This window comes from Ammospiza caudacuta, chromosome 35 (assembly GCF_027887145.1).
Source record: "Ammospiza caudacuta isolate bAmmCau1 chromosome 35, bAmmCau1.pri, whole genome shotgun sequence".
NCBI lineage: Eukaryota > Metazoa > Chordata > Aves > Passeriformes > Passerellidae > Ammospiza > Ammospiza caudacuta.
This window is the reverse complement of record NC_080627.1, coordinates 1,069,308-1,088,107: the sequence shown is the minus strand read 5'-3', so window position 1 is coordinate 1,088,107 and position 18,800 is coordinate 1,069,308. Positions and strand designations below refer to the sequence as shown.

Below are 18,800 nucleotides of genomic sequence, written 5' to 3'. Positions count from 1 at the left end.
TAATTCTGCCATGGTTTGCACACTTATTGACGGCCTTTTCGGTGGGGACGATATGCTTCCCTTTGATATTAAGCAGACGTGTAGAATGATATTTGATGGTGCGGGGATGATCGTTTTTAAACAAGAATGGGAGGATAATTGCCTCAAACAGCTAGCCTCGATAACAGGGGCAGACCACCCACTGCACGGCTCCAGCATACAGAGGCTAATGGGCACAGACCCCACTATGATCACCCCCCAGCAACAGGCTGAGGGCTTGCGGGCCCATGAGGTCATGACAACAACCCGTGCTGCCCGAGAAGCTATCCGTGATGCTTCTAAAGTGGTAGCTAAACCATCCCCGTGGTCTCTCATAAAACAGGGTGAGAGTGAGAGCTTCACTCAGTTTGTGGACAAACTTCAGGCTGCATTAGATTCCTCTGCATTACCCCCAGAGGCGAAGGGTCCCGTGATGGCAGAGTGCCTACGCCAGCAATGTAACTCAGCCACCAAAGACATTTTAAGGTCGCTACCGCTGGGGTCCAGTATAGCTGCCATGATCAGACACGTTGCAAAGGAGGAACATCTAGTTCCCATTCAAGCAGCAGTTCAAACCGCAATAACCAGTGTGATGGCGTGCCTTAAGTGTGGCCAGGCAGGCCACTTGGCAGTAAACTGCCCCCAACCAAGGCACCTATCAGCAGATGCTCCGCATCACTGACCGGTTTCCAGGACAGCCAAGGGTAAACCCCTATGCCACACACGTCACACACTCGTACTTGTCCTACTGGTGCCCAGCTTCAAACCCTGGGAAAAGCTACTGCAATTACCCAGGGTGGGGATATTGTGGGCACTGGGGCTGCGAAACCATAGTTACAGATGCCAGACCGTCGGGGCCTGGGTGGGATCCACAAGAGCCAGACAAATTCTTACAGTTCACCTGGGCACCCATCGGCTGCAAAATACCATTCTTCTCCCACGGAAACTTCCATCGAAACCAACATAAAGTCCCAAGTTTTCGGGCGTGCACTGATTACAACATGACGGTCTTGCAGCCAGATCACCCTAGCTGGGCCACAGGCAGAACGTGGACAGTGGTCCTTCAAGGGTCAAAAGAGAGGGTGAACGTGCAAATTATCAGGCTCCAGCCGTCAGCACCCCGAGCAGTCGGACCCAACAAAGTGATTAAAAGTGTGCCGAAAGGGAGAAACACAACCTACCCCAAAACCTTACCCACAGGGGTCAGCAATGTCCCGACCGGTCAAGCAGAAACCTTTCAGATGAGCCGCTTAACCGAGTCAGACGCAGACCCAATCCTTCGTATGTTAGAAGCTACCTTTGTATCCCTGAACGAATCCAACCCTAACCTAACCGAGTCCTGCTGGCTTTGTTACGATGTCAAACCCCCCTTTTACGAAGGAGTCGCTTTAGACACTCCCTTCAGTTATTCCTCAGCCGACGCCCCTCACCAGTGCAGATGGGACACCCCTCGCAAAGGAATCACCCTGAGTCAAGTCACAGGCCGAGGCAGATGCTTTGGCAATTCAACCCTAGCTAAGCGGGGAGGTAACATCTGCACCAAAATTGGCAGGCCGAACAGGAAAAACAATAAGTGGGCGATCCCATCCGCATCGGGGATGTGGGTTTGCCAACGATCCGGAGTGAGCCCTTGTGTGTTTCTTCCCAAGTTCAACGACTCTATCGACTTCTGTGTCCAAGTTCTGATTGTTCCTAGGGTTTTGTACCACTCAGACGAAGAAATGTACCACCTTCTTGAGGGACCCAGCCGGATCCACAAAAGAGAAATAATGACAGGTATAACTATCGCAATGCTGCTCGGCCTGGGAGCAGCCGGAACGGCCACAGGAGTCTCAGCCCTAGCGACACAGCACCAAGGACTGTCCCAACTGCAGGCAACGATTGACGAGGACCTGCAGAGGATCGAGAAATCCATCTCCTATCTAGAGAAGTCGGTCTCCTCACTCTCAGAAGTGGTCTTGCAGAACAGGCGAGGTCTGGACCTCCTGTTCATGCAGCAAGGGGGCCTGTGTGCCGCCTTGAAAGAGGAGTGCTGTTTCTATGCAGACCACACGGGAGTCGTGAGAGACTCCATGGCAGAACTCCGGAACAGACTAGCTCAGAGGCAGAAAGAGAGGGAGGCCCAACAGAGCTGGTACGAGTCCTGGTTCAATCAATCACCTTGGCTAACCACTCTAATTTCTGCCTTGATAGGTCCATTGGCGATGCTGTTTCTAACAGTCACCTTCGGACCATGCCTGCTGAACAAGCTAGTCTCGTTCGTTCAGAGCCGCCTGGAACGGGCCAACATCCTGTTCATAGGGCGACGACAACTGCTGTGAATTCAACCAGGGAATTCACCCAAGAAACACTGTCAGTCACAAGACTTTCCAAACTTGTCTGGCAAAAGCTTACTCAGGTTTCCCAAAATCCCTTTCCCTTGTTAAGTTACAACCTCATACCTCAGTTCACTACCTATGTGCATGACTACCTCATTCATTTGTGAAAAGGGGGGGGGAGATGTGGTAGCTAGGGAAGAGGCGCTGCGGAAGATGACGGGATGTGACGGAAAGGCAGGACCCTCGGTTTCCCGTAGATAAGACCCCCTGGTACTCATAGATAAGAAACTAACAATAGGAATGTAGCTCCACTAACAAGGATAGTGCTGTCACAGCAACTTTCTATCCCTTACCCAGCACTTTTCCACTCCTTACCCAGTACTTTTCCATTCCCTACTAACCATAGATAAGAAAGACAAACCCCTTTTTGACGTAGAGACCCCCAAGACTATAAGACCCCAGAAGAAGAAGTAATAAACGCCATTTGACCGTCCACCACATTGGTGTCTGCGTGTGTCATTGGCCCGAACGGCCCTAGAGAGAGAGGGCTGTCGAGCTGTACCTCAGAACCAGGTCGCCTGCCTTGGAATAGAAGGCAACAGGTCCATTGGCGATGCTGCTTCTAACAGTTACCTTCGGACCATGCCTGCTGAACAAGCTGGTCTCGTTCGTTCAGAACTGCCTGGAACGGACCAACATCCTGTTCTTAGGCCGACGACAGTTGCTATGAATGCAACCAGGGAACACTGCCAGTCACAAGATTTTCCGAACTTGTCTGGCAAAAGCTTACTCAGGTTTTCCAAAACCCCTTTCCCTTGTCAAGTTACAACCTTATACCTCATTTTAGTACCTATGTATATGACTACCTCATTCATTTGAGAAAAAGGGGGGGGAGATGTGGTAGATAGGGATAGGCACTCCAGAAGATTACGCGATGTCATGGAAAGCCAGGACCCCCTGTTTCCCTAAGATAAGAGATTGCCCTAGGAGTGTGGCCCCACTAACAGTAGTGCTAGTAACTTTCCATTCCTTACCCAGTAATTTTCCATTCCTTACTAACCATAGATAATAAGGACAGACCCCCTTCTGATGTAGAGAACCCCTTAGACTATAAAACCCCACGAGAAGAAGTAATAAACGCCTTTTGACCGTCCACCATATTGGTGTCTGCGTGTGTCATTGGCCCGAGTGACCCTGGAGAGTTTGGGTCGCCGTGCTGTTCCTCAGAACCAGGTCGCCTTGCCTTGCACCAGAAGGCAACAGCCTACAAATGGGAGAAATACAGCCATGATCACGTGCCACCCAAACCAGGGCAAGCTGGACCACGTGGTGTCACTTAATGAGGTTTCTATAGCCACACACAAAATTTAGATTACTCAAGAACTGTTATTCCCTTTTTTTGTTTCTGTGCCCTCAAACCTCACGTTGGGCGCCAAAATCTGTCTGGGTTTGGAAAGACAGGAGTTTGCTAAGGAAGGCAGGAGGCTCCCCTGAAATGGAGAATGTAAACCCTCCCCACCCCTCTGAATTACTATAAATTTTATATTAAGGGGGCTCTCAGGCAAAAATATGGGAGCAGGCACATGGATTTGCTCACACAAATTAGTGCTCACACATCAATTTGCTCACCAAATTGATGATGTGGGGATCTGCTTCCCTTTCCTGTAGGGCATGTAGATAGTGCTGCTGGCTTACGGTGTCAAAAGCCTTGGTGATGTCCACAAATACAACACCCAGGGGTTTGTGTTCTCCTTCTGTCGACCAAATTATGATTTGCAGGAGTTTCAGGTTTTCAGAGCATCCCACTGCTCTTATAAAGCCTCTTGGCCTTGGGTTGAGGGGGCAAGCCTTGGTCAGTGTGGCTGTTAAAATGCTGGAGAACAGTCTTAGCAAGATCGGATCTGGATGGGTCTTCAGTTGTTAATTTCCTTTAGGCACTCTGGTTTGGTTGACTTAGGAATCAAAACAGTCCTGCAACCCCTCACCATGTCTGGGATTTTTCCTGATGTTAACCATAAGCTGAAGATCTCCGTGGTCCAGAAGTTCTCTGGGTCCATCTTCTTGATGTCTCTTAGAGTTATCCCAAACTGGGAGCTGAGTTTTTGCTCATCTCCTGCCCATTTTTCTCAATTTCTTTTGCTGTAATTAATTCTCTGAAAGCACCATTGTCAGCTTTCCCATTAGTTTGGAAGTTCCCAAGGCTATCAAGTGTTCTCATATGGCTTTTAAAACTGAAAAATGTTCGTTGGGTATGATTTCACAGGACAAACACTGTGTCATTCAGGATAATTTTAGCAAGTTTTCCCCTATCTAATTGGAACAGGTCCTGGATGAAAAGAAAATTACCTTTCTTAACTGCTCTTCTTTTCATCCATTTTTGAAAAGGTCCTATTGTTCCTTTTTCCTGGGTCCCCATTTTTCCCTTATCTCTGGTTGCTATTCTTATCTGGCTGATTGATTCAAAGCATCAGAAGCATTGCTGTGCTGATTGATTGACTGTTGATTGCATCTCCTGGCCATCTAGGAAGTGCTTGAATGCCTGTGGGAAGGTGTTAATTGTCCCAGCTGATACCATTAACTGAGGGTTCTGAGATAATAGGTCTGCAGCTGCCTCTCCCTCTGTCACTTGCTGTTTCCCAGCTGTTGTTATCCTTATCGGGGTGGTGACTCATCTTGGGATCTGTTTTCCTTCCAGCAGCTACTCCCCCAAGCATCTGACTCCTCCCAAGATCTTTGTCCAAGTCCGTTCTCAGGCCCTCATGTGGTCTCCTGGTTTGATGACTCATCCCTGTTTCTTTATCTACATCCTCAGCTGGTTTCTTGGGCAGCAATCTCCTTTTGTCCTTGCTTTGTTTAGCTGTTTTGCTTGGGATGTGTGTCCTGCAATGAGTTTATTGATGTTCTTGTTCCCCTCAAACTGAGCCTCCAATCTTATCAGTAGTTCTTCCTCCTCTTTAGTCAAGCATCTTTTGTGGGCTCCTTGGTTGTAAGTCTCTTTTGGGTGGGAAAGCAACCCTTTCCTGATTTCTAATCAATAAATGTGCCAATCTTTTGTGTTGTCCCAGAACAATTTTCATCTTGAAGTCCATGCTGCATTCTTCACATATCCACTCCCTGCCTGGAGCCATTTCTGCTGTTCCCCTGCATTTAGGAAAGTGACAAATAATACTATGATAATTACTCTTTTTCACATTGAGCACACTTAAAGCAAACCCTCCTTTTCCCATGGGTTAGCCTCAGATGTTCAATCAAGCCCAACACACAGTTCACCTGGGTACCACAGCAAGGACAAGGTGGATTTTTTATCAGGAACAGTCACAGTAAGGATGTCTTCCAGTGTCTGTTCCCTGCAATTCTCTGTCTGAGCTGGGGATGTCGCCAGTTTGGTGTTGTTCTCTTGCTCAGCAGATGATGTTTCTGGTGTGCCCTCCGTCTCACAATTGCTGTTTCTCTTCCCGTTGTCAAGCACAAATGATTCACAGTTCCTCAGAAGGCAGATCTTCAGTCCCACACTTGGCCGTGGTGCAAGCTGTTCATAGACTTCAGGCAGCCTGCTCAAACCCTCCCAGCTTGTGGGAAAATGAACACATTCAAAGTTATTCACTAAAAACTCTGATCTATAAAACCCCAAGCTCACCAGCGTAGCCAATCCATGGTCTGCCAAAATGGGGGGTTCTGATGGTGAACTTTTCGGCATTAGGTCTACCCAGTTTTTAGACAAGAGGTCTACCTGCTTTTTAGAAAATAAAGACATCAAATTTCCCTTACAAAATTGAGACAAATTGTCCACTTTAAAACCCTGGGACACCAAGGCTACCTAGTCACATTTAGAGGTTTGGTTTTGAAGTGGTTCCCCATTTTATGGATATGGATAGTAAATTTGCCACAATTTTAGGAGAGGTAGAATAAGAATGATAGTGGACCTCCAAGGACGTAGCAATCTTTTGCCCACTTTCAAACTCTGATGTTGCAGTGTGATGTTGGAATTAAATCCCAATACTCTGGAGCCAGGTTTTGGGCAAAAAGCCACACAGCTCTTACTGTAAATTTGTTTCAGGAGGATGAAATTTCAACAGGAGGATGTTGAACTTGCCATCCCCACTGCCTCTGTGCTGGGACAGAGATTGACTGGGTTACATTACACAGGGTATCCAACAGGACCACGAGGAAGTGCAATCTCTTCACCAATGCCCAGTGTGTAACTATACTCTCAAAAACTGCCTTAGGAGAGTCATAGTCGCTCCTGCCATTTGCCTGCATTTCATTGAATTTCTTCACTTTGACATTCAGAGCACTGGGCAGAAATCACATTGCATCAACACCCACCTCAGGCCTTTGTGATGCTTTGTTTTAATTAAACAGTCGGATTCCCCTGGTTTGTACCAGTTCTAAGCTGGCTGCTGGGTGATGGCCAAGGCAGGGCACCCGCCTGGGGACCCCCCTGGTGACCTCCCCCATGTGAACCACTCGGCCGACACCTTTTCACAGCAGTTGACAGCAGGACATGGAGCAACAGATACGGCTTGATGGTAGCCAGGTGTTCCACAGCAGCTGGGAGTCTCACAGCAGCCAGGTACAGCTTGGCAACAGGCACAGGCAGCTCCATAGCAGCCAGGAATGGCTCCTGAGCCAGGCACCCCCTTACTGTGCCAGGGCGCTCTCCTGCCGGGGCCGGGCACTGTCTCACCGTGGCTGGGCACAGCTGTAGGGGCGCTTTCAGTCACAGCAAAGCACAGAGAGGTGGTTCCACTGCAGGCAGAGATGGCTACAGGGGCAGCCACATGGCACAGAGGAGCTGGAATCTCACAGGGGCCAGGCACTGCTTCTGAGATCTCAGCTGGTATGACAGGCCTGGTGGAGGGGCAGCAAACCCAGCTCCATGGCCAGGCACTGTCCTGCAGGAGCAAGGCATCTCACAGTGGTGGCAGCTGGGTGCCTTGCAGCGGCTGCAGGGGCAAAGCGCCTCCCTGCTGCTACCAAGTGCTGCTTCTGGGGTTCCAGCTGTGGCAGCAGGGCACAGCAGAGTGGCAGAGTGCCTGTTCAATGTGACTCTGCAGCATGACATCTCTCCACCCTCTGGATCAGCAGCAGCGCGCTCCATTGACAACCCGCGCTGCTCTTGGGCAGTTGTGGCAGTTTCTGCCAGCAGGGCAGAACAAGGGGCAGCAGAGGGCACAGCTGCACAGCAGCCAGTGCTTTCAGGTGCCTTGGCAGCCATGGCAGGGCACAGAGGGGCTGCAGGGTGCTCATTTAACACAGCCAGGCTGCTCGGGGCACCTGAAGCACTGAGCCTGGGGACGGCACACTCAGCTGACAGCGCCCTCTCACCCGGGGCAGCCGCACAGCCCCGGGTGACCAGGGGACATCCTGCTGGGCAAACACCTCTGCCAAGGGTGGCAGCACAGTCCTTGGGGGCAGCAGGGCACACCCCGGGCAGCTTACCCTCACCTGGGGAGGCTCCACAGCTCTGCCTGGTGGCCTCCTGGTGGGCTGTGCCTTCTGCACTCATCCTCTTCCCTCGCTCACCCAGCACAGCATCTGCTCTCCCTGCTGCCTGCCCCAGAATCCTGCTTTCACTGTTAGCCTTGGTGGAGACCTAGTGAATGCCCCAGCTTTCCCCTCCTTGTCTTGTGACACTGCAGCTGTGGAAGCCCCACGTCCCTCTCTCTCTGACACCACACCAGTGGCTGCCCCAGCCTTCCCCTGTCTGTGATACCACAGTGTTGGCAGCCCCAAAGTTCTGCTCTCTATGACACTGCAGAGGTGGCCAGCCAAAGTTCTGCTCTCTATGGCAGCAACACAATGGCACTTCCAACATTCCCCTCTCTGTGACTCCTCAACATTTGCAGCCCCAGTGTTTCCCTGTCAGTGACACCCCAATGGTGGAAACCTCCGTGTTCCCCTCTCGGTGACATGACAGCAGTGGCAATACCAATGTCCCCCTGTCTATGACACCAAAGCAATTGCAACCCCAGCATTTTCCTCTCTGTGACACGACAGAGGTGGCAGCGCCAAATACTCTCCTGTCTGTGACACCACAGCAGTGACTCCCCCAACATTCCCCTCTCTGTGATCCCACTGCATTGGCATTCCCCACATTGACTTCTTTGTGGCACCACAGCGGTGGCAGCCCCAAGATTACCCTGTCTTTGAGCCCGCAAGGATGGCAGCCCCAACATTCCCCTCTCTGTGACACTACAGCAGTGGAAGCCCCAGTGTTCTCCTCTCTATGACAACACTGCACTGGCAGACCCAGTGTTCCTTTTTATGACACCACAGCAGCAGCCACCCCAACATTCCCCTGTCTGTGACACCACAGCTGTGGCAGTCCCGTTGTCCCAGTCTCTGTGACACCACAGCGGTTGCTGCCCAAACGTTCCCCTCTCTATGACACTGCAGCTGTGGCAGCAGCACTAGAACAAAAGCAGCAGCTGTGGAACAGCAGGAGTGCAGGGGAGGAGCAGAGAAGGAGCAGTGGAACAGTGGTAGATGAGCAGTGTTGGAGCAGCAGAGGAGCAGTGGTGGAGGAGCTGAGGAACCGTGCTGAAACAGCACAGCAGAGCTTTTGAGCAGCAGTTGAGTGAGCATGGAAAAGGCGGAACAGTGGTGGCACAGGAGCTACAGCCATGGAACAGTGGTGGCACAGGAGCTACAGCCATGGAATGGTGGTGGCACAGGAGCTACAGCCATGGAACAGTGGTGGCACAGGAGCTACAGCCATGGAATGGTGGTGGCACAGGAGCTACAGCCATGGAATGGTGGTGGCACAGCCATGGAACAGTGGTGGCACAGCCCCGCAGCTGTGGAGCAGCGCCTGAGATGCCTAAGCTGCGGGACACAGAGCGGCTCCCAGCGCTGTGTCCTGCAGGAGCCAGCCCCACACACACCAGAGCGATGCCCCTCAGGCTGAGCCAGAGCTGGGGGCAGAGGCAGGAATTGCTGCTGGGCTGTGCAAGGCATGGATCGAGTGCATTTAATGGTGACCTGGGGATTTGATCCTGCTCATTGTGGCTGCTTTTGTGCTGTTGGGACCATTCCAGTTCATGTGAAGTCATGAACTCAGGAGAAATTTGGGACAAAAGGAATCAAAGTGCCTTCTGTCCTGCTGTCTTGGTTTGGAAAGACAGGAGTCTACTAAGGAAAGCAGGAGCCTCCCATGAAATGGAGTATGTAAACCTCCCTGCCTCCAGATTGCTACAAATTTTAAATTAAGGGGCTCTCAGGCAAAAAATATGGGAGCAGGAAATAACAGTTATTTCATAGGGAAGAAACTAAAAGGATAAAATAAACAATGCAGTAAACTAAAACAACTATGGCAGAGTCACAACACAACCTGACACCCTGTTGATAGCAATCCAACTGGAAATGTGGCTGCAGTGGTCCTGGAGTGTCAGTTGTGGTTCTGTTGGAGCAGGGCTCCTGTAGAAAAGGGTGTAGTCTTTCTCTGAGGATCCAGTGGAAGAAGAGGCAGCTGCTGTTCCTCTGGGAAATCCAGGGGAGAAGCTGTGCTGCTATTCCAGAATCTCCAGATTCTATCTGGCTAGAATGCTTAGCTGTTCCCTCTGGGCGGAGCATCTCCCAATGGGATGCTGTAGTTCTTACCAGCCATGCAGTGACATTCAATAGCCTGTTACCAGCAGATGTCCCCCCAGGAGGGAGGAGTGGTTGTGGAAGAGATAAGGAAAACTGCCATACAGATGGCAAATAAAATCCATCTTGCCTTGCAATCTGGGACACCTGCAGAGAAACACATCTTGGTAGAAGTTGAATGATTTCCGATTAGGGAACTGAAGTGGGTCAATTATTGGCCTGTGGTTTGTTCTCATCCAGAAAGATGTTCCAAAGCACTGCAATTTGGCATTAAAAACCAGGAATGTGCCTCTTCATCTGGATATTGCATATGGACTGCAGAGCTATTTGTGGTCAATATGATAAGAAAACAACTGGAAATCTTTTCCTGATTTCCCTCTTTCTTCCAGTCTCTGGGATTAGGCCTCCAACAGTCCTTGCAGGTCTTCTTTCCATAATCTGCTCCTCTGGAGTTGGGATGTGAGAAATCAGCAGTGGGAAGAGGGAGGACAATGGACCATTACAACTGCAAACTCTGGTTTTTATAGTCTCTGGATTTCCAGTGCTTAGAAACTGTCATGTTTTCAACCGTCTGAACAAATCCCACATTTGTCACTTTTTCCGTGGCAGAAAACCTTCCTTTGGTCCTATTTAGGAACTGACTCTAGGAAACACCTCATTCCAGATGCTTTTTTGTTGGTTTTGCCAAGAGATGACAAGAAAATCAGCACAAGGGGCAGTGATGAGAGAAAGGGAAGAAACAATTCCTTTATTTTCTCTTCCTTGTGGGAACTCTTCTCTAGAGGTTGTGCTCCAGCAAGAGACTTCCCAGGCCAAGGGCTGAGGGAAGCAATTCAGCTGAGGCAGTTGAGGCATCTCCTCCCTGGTGTGTAGCCCTAGGGCTGAGAGGGGACATGGGTGCCCCCCTTGCACCCCCTGGAATGGGGGATTCCTCCTGCCTCTGCCAGGTGCTCCTGATCCTGGCATTAGCCCTGGCCTGGCTGCTCCTGCTCTGAGCTCCCTGCCATGGGCAATGCTGGTGCTGGAGGGCAGGAGGGAGGGATTCAGTGCAAACCTGGGAGGTGCCAGTGGGCTCAGAGATGTGTGGAGGTGACAGTGACAGAGTGACACAGGGAGGTGCAGAGGGACACAGGGACAAGACAACACCCCAGGGAAAACCTCTTGGAAATTTGGGGGACTTTGAGTGTAAAATGCACATGAACACAGACACACAGACAGAGAATACTGCAAAGCATTTCCCAGCTGTCTTAGGTTGGATATGGGGTTGTATTCTATTCCTATCTGATGTGGCAGTTATCTTCTGTTAATTGAGCAGTTTTCTTTATCTCTTCCACAACCCATTCTCCCTCCCAGGAGATATCTTCTATTAATGGGCCATTGAGTGCCACTGCATGACTGATAAAATTCCATCATCCCATTGTGAGAATCTCCGCCCAGAAGGGAGGAGCCAAGCATTCCTACCTGGATATAATCAGAGGGCTGGAAGACCAGAGTCAGCCTTTTCCACTGGATTCCCAGAGGAAGACCAGGCCCAACACCACCACCACTGGATCTTCAGAGGAAAACCCCACTGTTCTACAGGATCCCTGCTTCAACAGAGCCACACCTGTCACTGCAGGAGGACTGCAGCCACCGTTTATTGGGACTGCCACTGCCACCGTAACCCATACGGTGTCAGGTCGTATTCTCAATCTGTCAGTATTTTTTCTTTGTACTATTGCGTTTATATTTTAATTTTCCTGCTAAATAACTGTTATTCCATTCCCATATCTGTTGCCTTAGAGCCCTATAATTTCAAAATTATAACAGTTCAGAAGGAAGTTGTTTACATTTTCCATTTCAAGGGAGGCTCCTGCCTTCCTTAGCAGACACCTGTCTATTTATACTGAGACAATGCCCCAGGATACCCAGGCGGATGAGGAGGAAGTCAGTGCCCCGTTCTCCCTCTCTCCTGCTCCATCACCCAGCCCAGCATGGCCCCCGGCTGCAGGACAACCGCACTGCCAATGCCGTCCTGCCGGGGAAGCACTGGGGAGATCTCCTTCCCCTTCCCTCTGGTACAGAGGCACATCTCATCCTCTCTTTGTCCTTCCTCCCCCAGAGCAGGAGCTGAGGATGGAGACCTGGAAGGACAAATCCCCACAGCAGAACCTCATGGAAGAGGCTGTTTTGAGCAGCTCCATGGCACAAGAATCTAACAGAGAGGAAAAGCCCTGGAGATCCCTCAGGAGGAGGGGCTCCAAACCCAGCCCAGGGTGCTCTGAGGAGGAAAGACCCACCCTGGGCCAGGAAGGTGGACAGAGCTTCAGCCAGGGCTCGGAGCTGGTGGTGCATGAGCAGCTTCACGATGGGGAGAAGCCCTACAAGTGCTTGGAGTGTGGGAAGAGCTTCAGCCAGAGCAGCACCCTGATCCGCCACCAGATGATCCACACCGGGCCATGGCCCTACGAGTGTGAGGAATGTGGGAAGGGCTTCAGCTGCAGCTCAGAACTCATCAGGCACCAACGCATCCACACTGGGGAGAGGCCCTACAAGTGTCCCCAGTGTGGGAAGAGATTTCGGATCAGCTCCCATCTCATCCTGCATGAGCAGATTCACACTGAGGAGAGGCCCTTCCGCTGCCCTGACTGCGGGAAGGGATTCCAACGCAACTCCCACCTCATCATTCACCAGCGCATCCACACCGGGGAGAGGCCCTACGAGTGTCCCCAGTGTGGGAACAGCTTCTCACACAGCTCTACCTTGATCCGACACCAACGCAGGCACCGGTAAGGGAAGCCCTGCGTGTGCTCCAACTGCAGGAGGAGCTTTGTGCACTGGTGCAGCTTCATCCCCATGGAAGGACCCACATTGGTCAGAACACTGGTGACCCACATTCCCAGTGATCCATGTTGGGAGGACACCTGGCTGGTTATCCTTTTGGCCCTAATTTTCTTCTGATTTGTCTTTATCACTTAAAAACACCTGAAATAGGACTAAAATGAAAGTAATTGATCAAGGATGTCTAAAGTCCCGCCATTCAACAGGTATTTAAGGTGGAATTTATGGTTTGTGAACATTTGTTCTGTAGGATTTGTGGGTTCTTGGGGGATTTCAGCAAGTGTTCTCCATATATTTGCACTCCAGAATTCCAGATAGATTGGTCTGTCACCTCAAAACGATTCAATCCCATTGAAAACACCTCCATTTTACCCCAAAATTGACCAATCCATGTCAAAATGCCTTATTCCCACCTAAGAAAAACTCAGTCCCATGACAAATCTACTTGATTCCACAATGTCCAGGGTGAGATGGGGTTGGAAGGAGATTGGGAGAAGTGGCATCCAAATTTGAGGCTGTGGGATTGGGATTGTGTGGGGTTGGATGTGTGGCCTGTATTTTGATAGTAAATAAAACTTTCAGAATTACTGACTTCTGTCCCATTCATTTTTTGTCAGTTCCAGTTTGTTTTTCAGAGTGCCACCTTCGCAGCTGATTGTGTTTGTGCCCTTCTTTCTCTCCTTCCTTTCTTTGCCTGCTCTGTTTCTCTCTCAGTGTCTCTCTTGACCATGGGCAGCTCCCACCAAAGATCCTGCTCTGATTTAATTCCCACTCCAGGAGCTACAACAACCACGGGCGAAGCTATGAAGGCTGGCAGTGAAATGTCACTGTAAGATCTTGCTCCACTTGGCCTTTTTCTCCTTCTTAGGAGCTTTGCCTTCCAGGGCAGGAACATGTTTTCCTGCCTGGGAACTGGAATTCCTGCCCCTGGGAGTGTGTGCCATGGATCCCAGAGGGGCATTCTGAGGCTCCCAGGGTGCTACTCCTGCTGTGCCTCCCAAGGAGCTCTGCAGGGCCAGGGGACAAGGTCCAGAAGCTCTGTTGGTTCTGCAGTGCCACAACGGCTCCTGGTTCCATGAGTTTCCATACCGCAAACAGACGTTCCTTGGTTCCCATGATGCCCAGCTGTGTCACCATGGATATTTGGTGTCATGAAGTTCTTCATGGTCACAATGGCCTTCTTGGATGGGCAGTGCCACCATGGACCATTGGCTCCATGCAGCCCTGCTGGGTCACCATGGACTCTTTGGTTCCATGAGGTTCTGGGGGTGTCTCCATTGTCTCCTTGGATCCACAGTGTATCAATGGACCACTGGATCCACGTGGCCCTGCTGTGTCACCATGGCCCCTTGGTTCCATGGGTCACAACTGACTCCTTGCTTCCACGTCACCTCCTCAGTGTCAAAATGGCCCCTTCATTCCATGAGGAACACAAAAGTTTTGTAGCAACTTTGAAAAATCGTGCTTAATACACCTGGGAACATCTGTTTGCATTCAAGAGAGAGGTAAAAGGTGAGGATGGCACCAGTAGCTTCATCTGCAACACAGATCCAGGGAAAGGACAGGGACACAGAATTCAGCTGCAAGACTCAGAAAATTCTGCTCCCAGAGATCATTTATGCTCACACTGTCCCTTGTAGAAGGGTGACATCATTCCAGGCAGCCTGGACTGAGCAGGTGGTTTCTGACGTGGGTTTGTTTTTCAGGAAGCCCACTCAGGCTTTTCCATTTGCTCTGATTTGAAAACAAAACCAGAGAGAGACTCAAAGTCAGAAATACAATTTATTAGGAAAAAAATAATGCAATAATACAAAATAAAAAACACCAATAAAGTCAGAATATAGCCTGTCACTCTGTTGGTCAGGGTGTTGGTAGCAGTCCAGTTGGAATGGTGGCTGCAGTCCTCCTGGAGTGGCAGATGTGGTTATGCTGGAGCAGCGATCCTGTAGTAGGGTGTAGCCTACCTCTGAAAATCCAGTGGAAATGGCAGTTGTTGCTCTGGGGAATCCAGAGCCTTTCCTGGTGGAAAGGCAGCTTGTTTTGTCCCAAACCCCAGATAATATCCAGGGGGGCATGCTTAGCTCTTCCCCCCTGGGTGGAGTATCTCACAATGGGCTGATATCATTCTATGAGTCATGAGGTGGGTCCATTATAAGGAAATGGCTCCTGGAGGGCATCATCTCTGAGTCATGCAGAAAGGCATTGGGCCTATTAACCGGAGATAAGGAATAAAACAATGCCCCTCCTGTTTCAACAGCTCTTGAGGATGGGAATAGAATACATCTTTATATTGTAACCTAGGACATCTCTCACCAATGGAAGGGTGAGACAGAATAACTTCATATTTGGTGTCATTTCATGCTCTGCTGGGAGTTTCCTGAGGGCTGGTAGTGCTGTTGGCTTCAAGAACAGTTTGGGTAATGGCTGTGGGACTGAGGGCTGGGTAAAAAACCAGAACAATATTCTTGTATTCATAGTCTTTTGCTACATGTCCAGTTTTCCTGCAGTTATAACAGTTTCCACTGCCTTTATTACATTCTGTATTGTGGGGAAGCACGTTTGCTGCAACTGGCATTTAAATTGCAACCTGGCTGGTAGCCTTGGCTAGGCTGGAGTCACAGTCTGAGATCGCCTGGCAAATGCAAGCATCAACCATCTGAGCAATGGTTGGCTCAGGGTCAAGGGGGAGGCTGTGAAGAACCTTTCTGCAGTCAATACTGGCATTACAGAAAGCTAATTTGCTAATAAGATAATCCTGGACCTTTTGATCATCTACCTGTTTTTCCAGGGCTTTCATAAGGTGCTTTATGATCTTGATATAGCTCTCATCCGAGCCCGGGTGAATGTAAGTGAAGTCAGTGTGGGGTGTAGAAGCATCAGGTGTTTGGAGGAGGGTGGACCGTGCAGCGCCTTTGAGATCTTCCAGTATTGACTGGGGGATGACTTCAGCCTGATACTGCAGTCTAGTATAGTCTCCTTCCCTGGTAATGTGGTCCATTGTGAGGTGTTGTCGCCCTTCTTCCTCAACATAACCTTTTGGTAACTCATGAACTTTATTTATCCAAACTCCTTTCCAGAAAATAAATTCATCAGATGACAATATAATTTTCATACACCATTTTAAATTTTGTGGCACCATTGTGTGGGTAGTAAATGGCACGTCCAGCAAATTGTTAAAATAGGGAGAACCCCTCCCATAATCCTTGGCAGCTTTACTAAGTCCTTCATTTCCCTATGGAGGTAGGGAATCCAAGATTCAGGTCGCACCTGTGCAGTATAAGCAGGGGCCAAAACCTAAATGGGAATCTATTCCCTATGGATTCCCAGGGGCCAAAACCTAAATGGGAATCTATTCCCTATGGATTTCCAGGGGCCAAAACCTAAATGGGAATCTATTCCCTATGGATTCCCATTTACGTTTTGGCCCCAGCTTACACTGCACAGGTGCCACCTGAATCTTGGATACCACCTCCCAGTCCCCCTCCTTTGCAGCTTTTCTCCGCTTCCTCTGCCAAGAATCCTTGGGCTCATCCTCACTCTCAGATAAGCTATCACTCTTTTCCTCTGTGGAGGAGGCAGGTCTGCTGGCAGAGGCGCAGGCTTTTCTGCTGACCGGCAATGCCTGGCGTTGAAGGCCTTTGGTAGCCAAAATGGCTTCCTTCTAGTTGGTCCCATGTCCGGTTCCAATGATGTGGGAACTGGAAGAGGCTGGACTGGAGAAGGGGCCTGGAAGTGCAGAGGTGCAGCCTGCATTGGGGAGAACCTTTCTGCTGATAGGGAAGGGACTAATGCGACAGTGGAATTCAACATTAAGGTGAGACCCGACACAGAGGAGGCACCTGGAGCAAAGGCGGGAAATGGGGATGAAGGTGGGAGGGAATCAAAAATGGCGGCCTCTCTAACAGGAGTATTGCCATCTTGTGATTTATAGGAAGGAGGATTAGAACTAGGGAATGAAGGAATGTGGGTGAGGGAATATCTCAAGGCAGCATGGCCACTACCACCCTGAGGAGAGGACAGAAAAGGAGGGGAGATGGCAGACAACAGATGGCTTGTCTGTGCCAAAAGGCGGGCTCCATCTCCCATCCTGTTCTCAGGGAACCTGGGTTCGGGAATGTGAAGGGTGGTTTGAATAAACCAGGGCAAAGGTTTGGAACCATGAATTCATTAAATGATCCTATAAATTGAATGAAACAACAGATAAAATTTCTCAACTTTTAAAACCCCTTGTATTTGTAAAATATAAAGCTTATCCCCAACAGCATCCCAAAACGATAACTGATAAGATAGAATCAACAGAGATATCAGGAAGCTCCTCAAATAACCATGAACAATACCTTTTAAACTTCCTTCAGAAAATTAACTCCCCTCTAAATTTAAAACTTTCCAAAACTTAACAATAACATCCTTTTCAGCTTGGGAATGAGTATTTCCCATAGCTGCCCCTAGTGGAAGAGGGAATGCCCACCCACAGGAACAGAAAATCAGAAGCTCAAACCCCTGGGAGCTCTTTGCCACTCAGTCACTCACTCTCAGTCTCACAGGCACAATCTCCAGCCAAAGTGGGGCTTATGGGGCTGTCAGAGAAGCAGGTCCCATAGATGTTGAGGGGATTGTCAACTTCTTCTTTAGTGAGATTAGATAAAACTGGACTCTCACTTCAGTGTTGTGGCTGACACGAAGGGGGACAGCTTCCAGTGACGTCTGGCTGGCAGGATCACTGCTGGAGACACTCACAGGGACCTCAAGGAATCTGGTTCCTCTTTGGACGCCATGTGTAGCATCATGGCACTACTGAGGCCCTTGGAGCGTCCAGCACTCATAAGCCCAAACCTCACTGCTACCTTAGAAAGCTGACAGAATGAGCAGGATGGGTCTTCATATGATCTCCAGCAAACTGGGTTTATGGGTACAGGAACAGGCTACACAGCTGAACAGGGCCCAGGGACGAAGACAGGGCGTAGGCGGAGGGATCAGGGTCTTATATGGAGTAGTGAGGGTGGAGCTGAGGGTGAGGGTCCAATGGATATGGGGGAAAATGGTGCAGAGGAGGGGTCAGATCTCAGGTCAGCCAATAGGAAACAAGGGTGGAGGAATACAGCAAACTAGGGCAAATGGAGGGACAGAGAGAGAACATTTTAGGGCCAAACAAACGTGGGCAATAGGAGTTGAACTAGGGTAATTAGGCCAACGGGCCAATGGGGTAACCTAATGTAACATAAATCAGCATGTGTCTGCAAAGATCAATATGAGAAGAAAGCATCTCACCCTAACCTGAAAGCCTATTCCTCTTATCTAGAACCAGTCCTCCATGTCTGGGGGATTGAGATTCTGATGCTAGGCCTCTGGGCCTCCACACATCCTCACAGCTGGCCCAGGGCAGGTCTGGAGGGGTCTTGGTGGCAGCTTGGGCTTGGCACACACTTGAGGAGGGTGTCTGTTTTCAACAGGGAGCTTAGGAGTTTTAGAGCGCTAAAAGAAAAGAAAAAAAACCCTCTTTGCCTGAGAGCAGCCAGTTCTCCAAGCTAAGCTGATGCCCGGTGAGTGAGAAGAGACAGGATGGGGTTTAGAAATGTGGAGCAAGGCTCTCCACACTGTGTCAGATCTCAAGACACAGCTTCTCAGAGCAGGCCAGAGCTACTTAGGAAAGTCCCTGGGTCAATATCAGTCACAGAAGGCTGCTATCATTTCTTCTCTAAATAGAACCATACACCCTTAAAACAGGAATGTGGATTTATTAGAAGCTCTTTGAAATATTTCTCCATAACAATAGAAAAAAAACTTCCTAGTGAACTACACTACAGTAGAGGGAAATCAAGGCAAAGCCATGGTTTGTTAGGACTTGCTTGATTCTAATGAGCCCCATGGTGCATTTTGAGCTGAGCCCTTGAATCTCAAGGTCTGAGAGGAGATTGCACAAACCTTTCCAGGAGTCAAAGACAGAAGAAAACCCCAGAGTGTCTCAAAGCATGAATGAGTCCCACTGAGGTCCCTCCCCAAACATGGTCCTCATGACTCCTTGGAGGAGAGAATTGGAGGCCAGATGGCACAAAA

At 49.7% G+C, this 18,800-nt stretch overlaps 2 protein-coding genes across 2 annotated transcripts in view; one reads left to right on the top strand and one right to left on the bottom strand.

The window, feature by feature from the left end:
- Nucleotides 1-18,800, bottom strand: part of LOC131570466 (zinc finger protein 850-like) — a 748,589-nt gene that overhangs the window by 404,406 nt on the left and 325,383 nt on the right. The window lies entirely within an intron of this gene.
- Nucleotides 11,820-18,800, top strand: part of LOC131570461 (zinc finger protein 420-like) — a 168,202-nt gene continuing 161,221 nt past the window's right edge. Inside the window, exons 1-3 of the mRNA XM_058822815.1 lie at nt 11,820-11,852; nt 11,899-11,983; nt 12,220-12,639. Coding sequence (XP_058678798.1) covers nt 11,820-11,852; nt 11,899-11,983; nt 12,220-12,639 — 538 coding nt within the window. The remainder of the gene's footprint in view (nt 11,853-11,898; nt 11,984-12,219; nt 12,640-18,800) is intronic.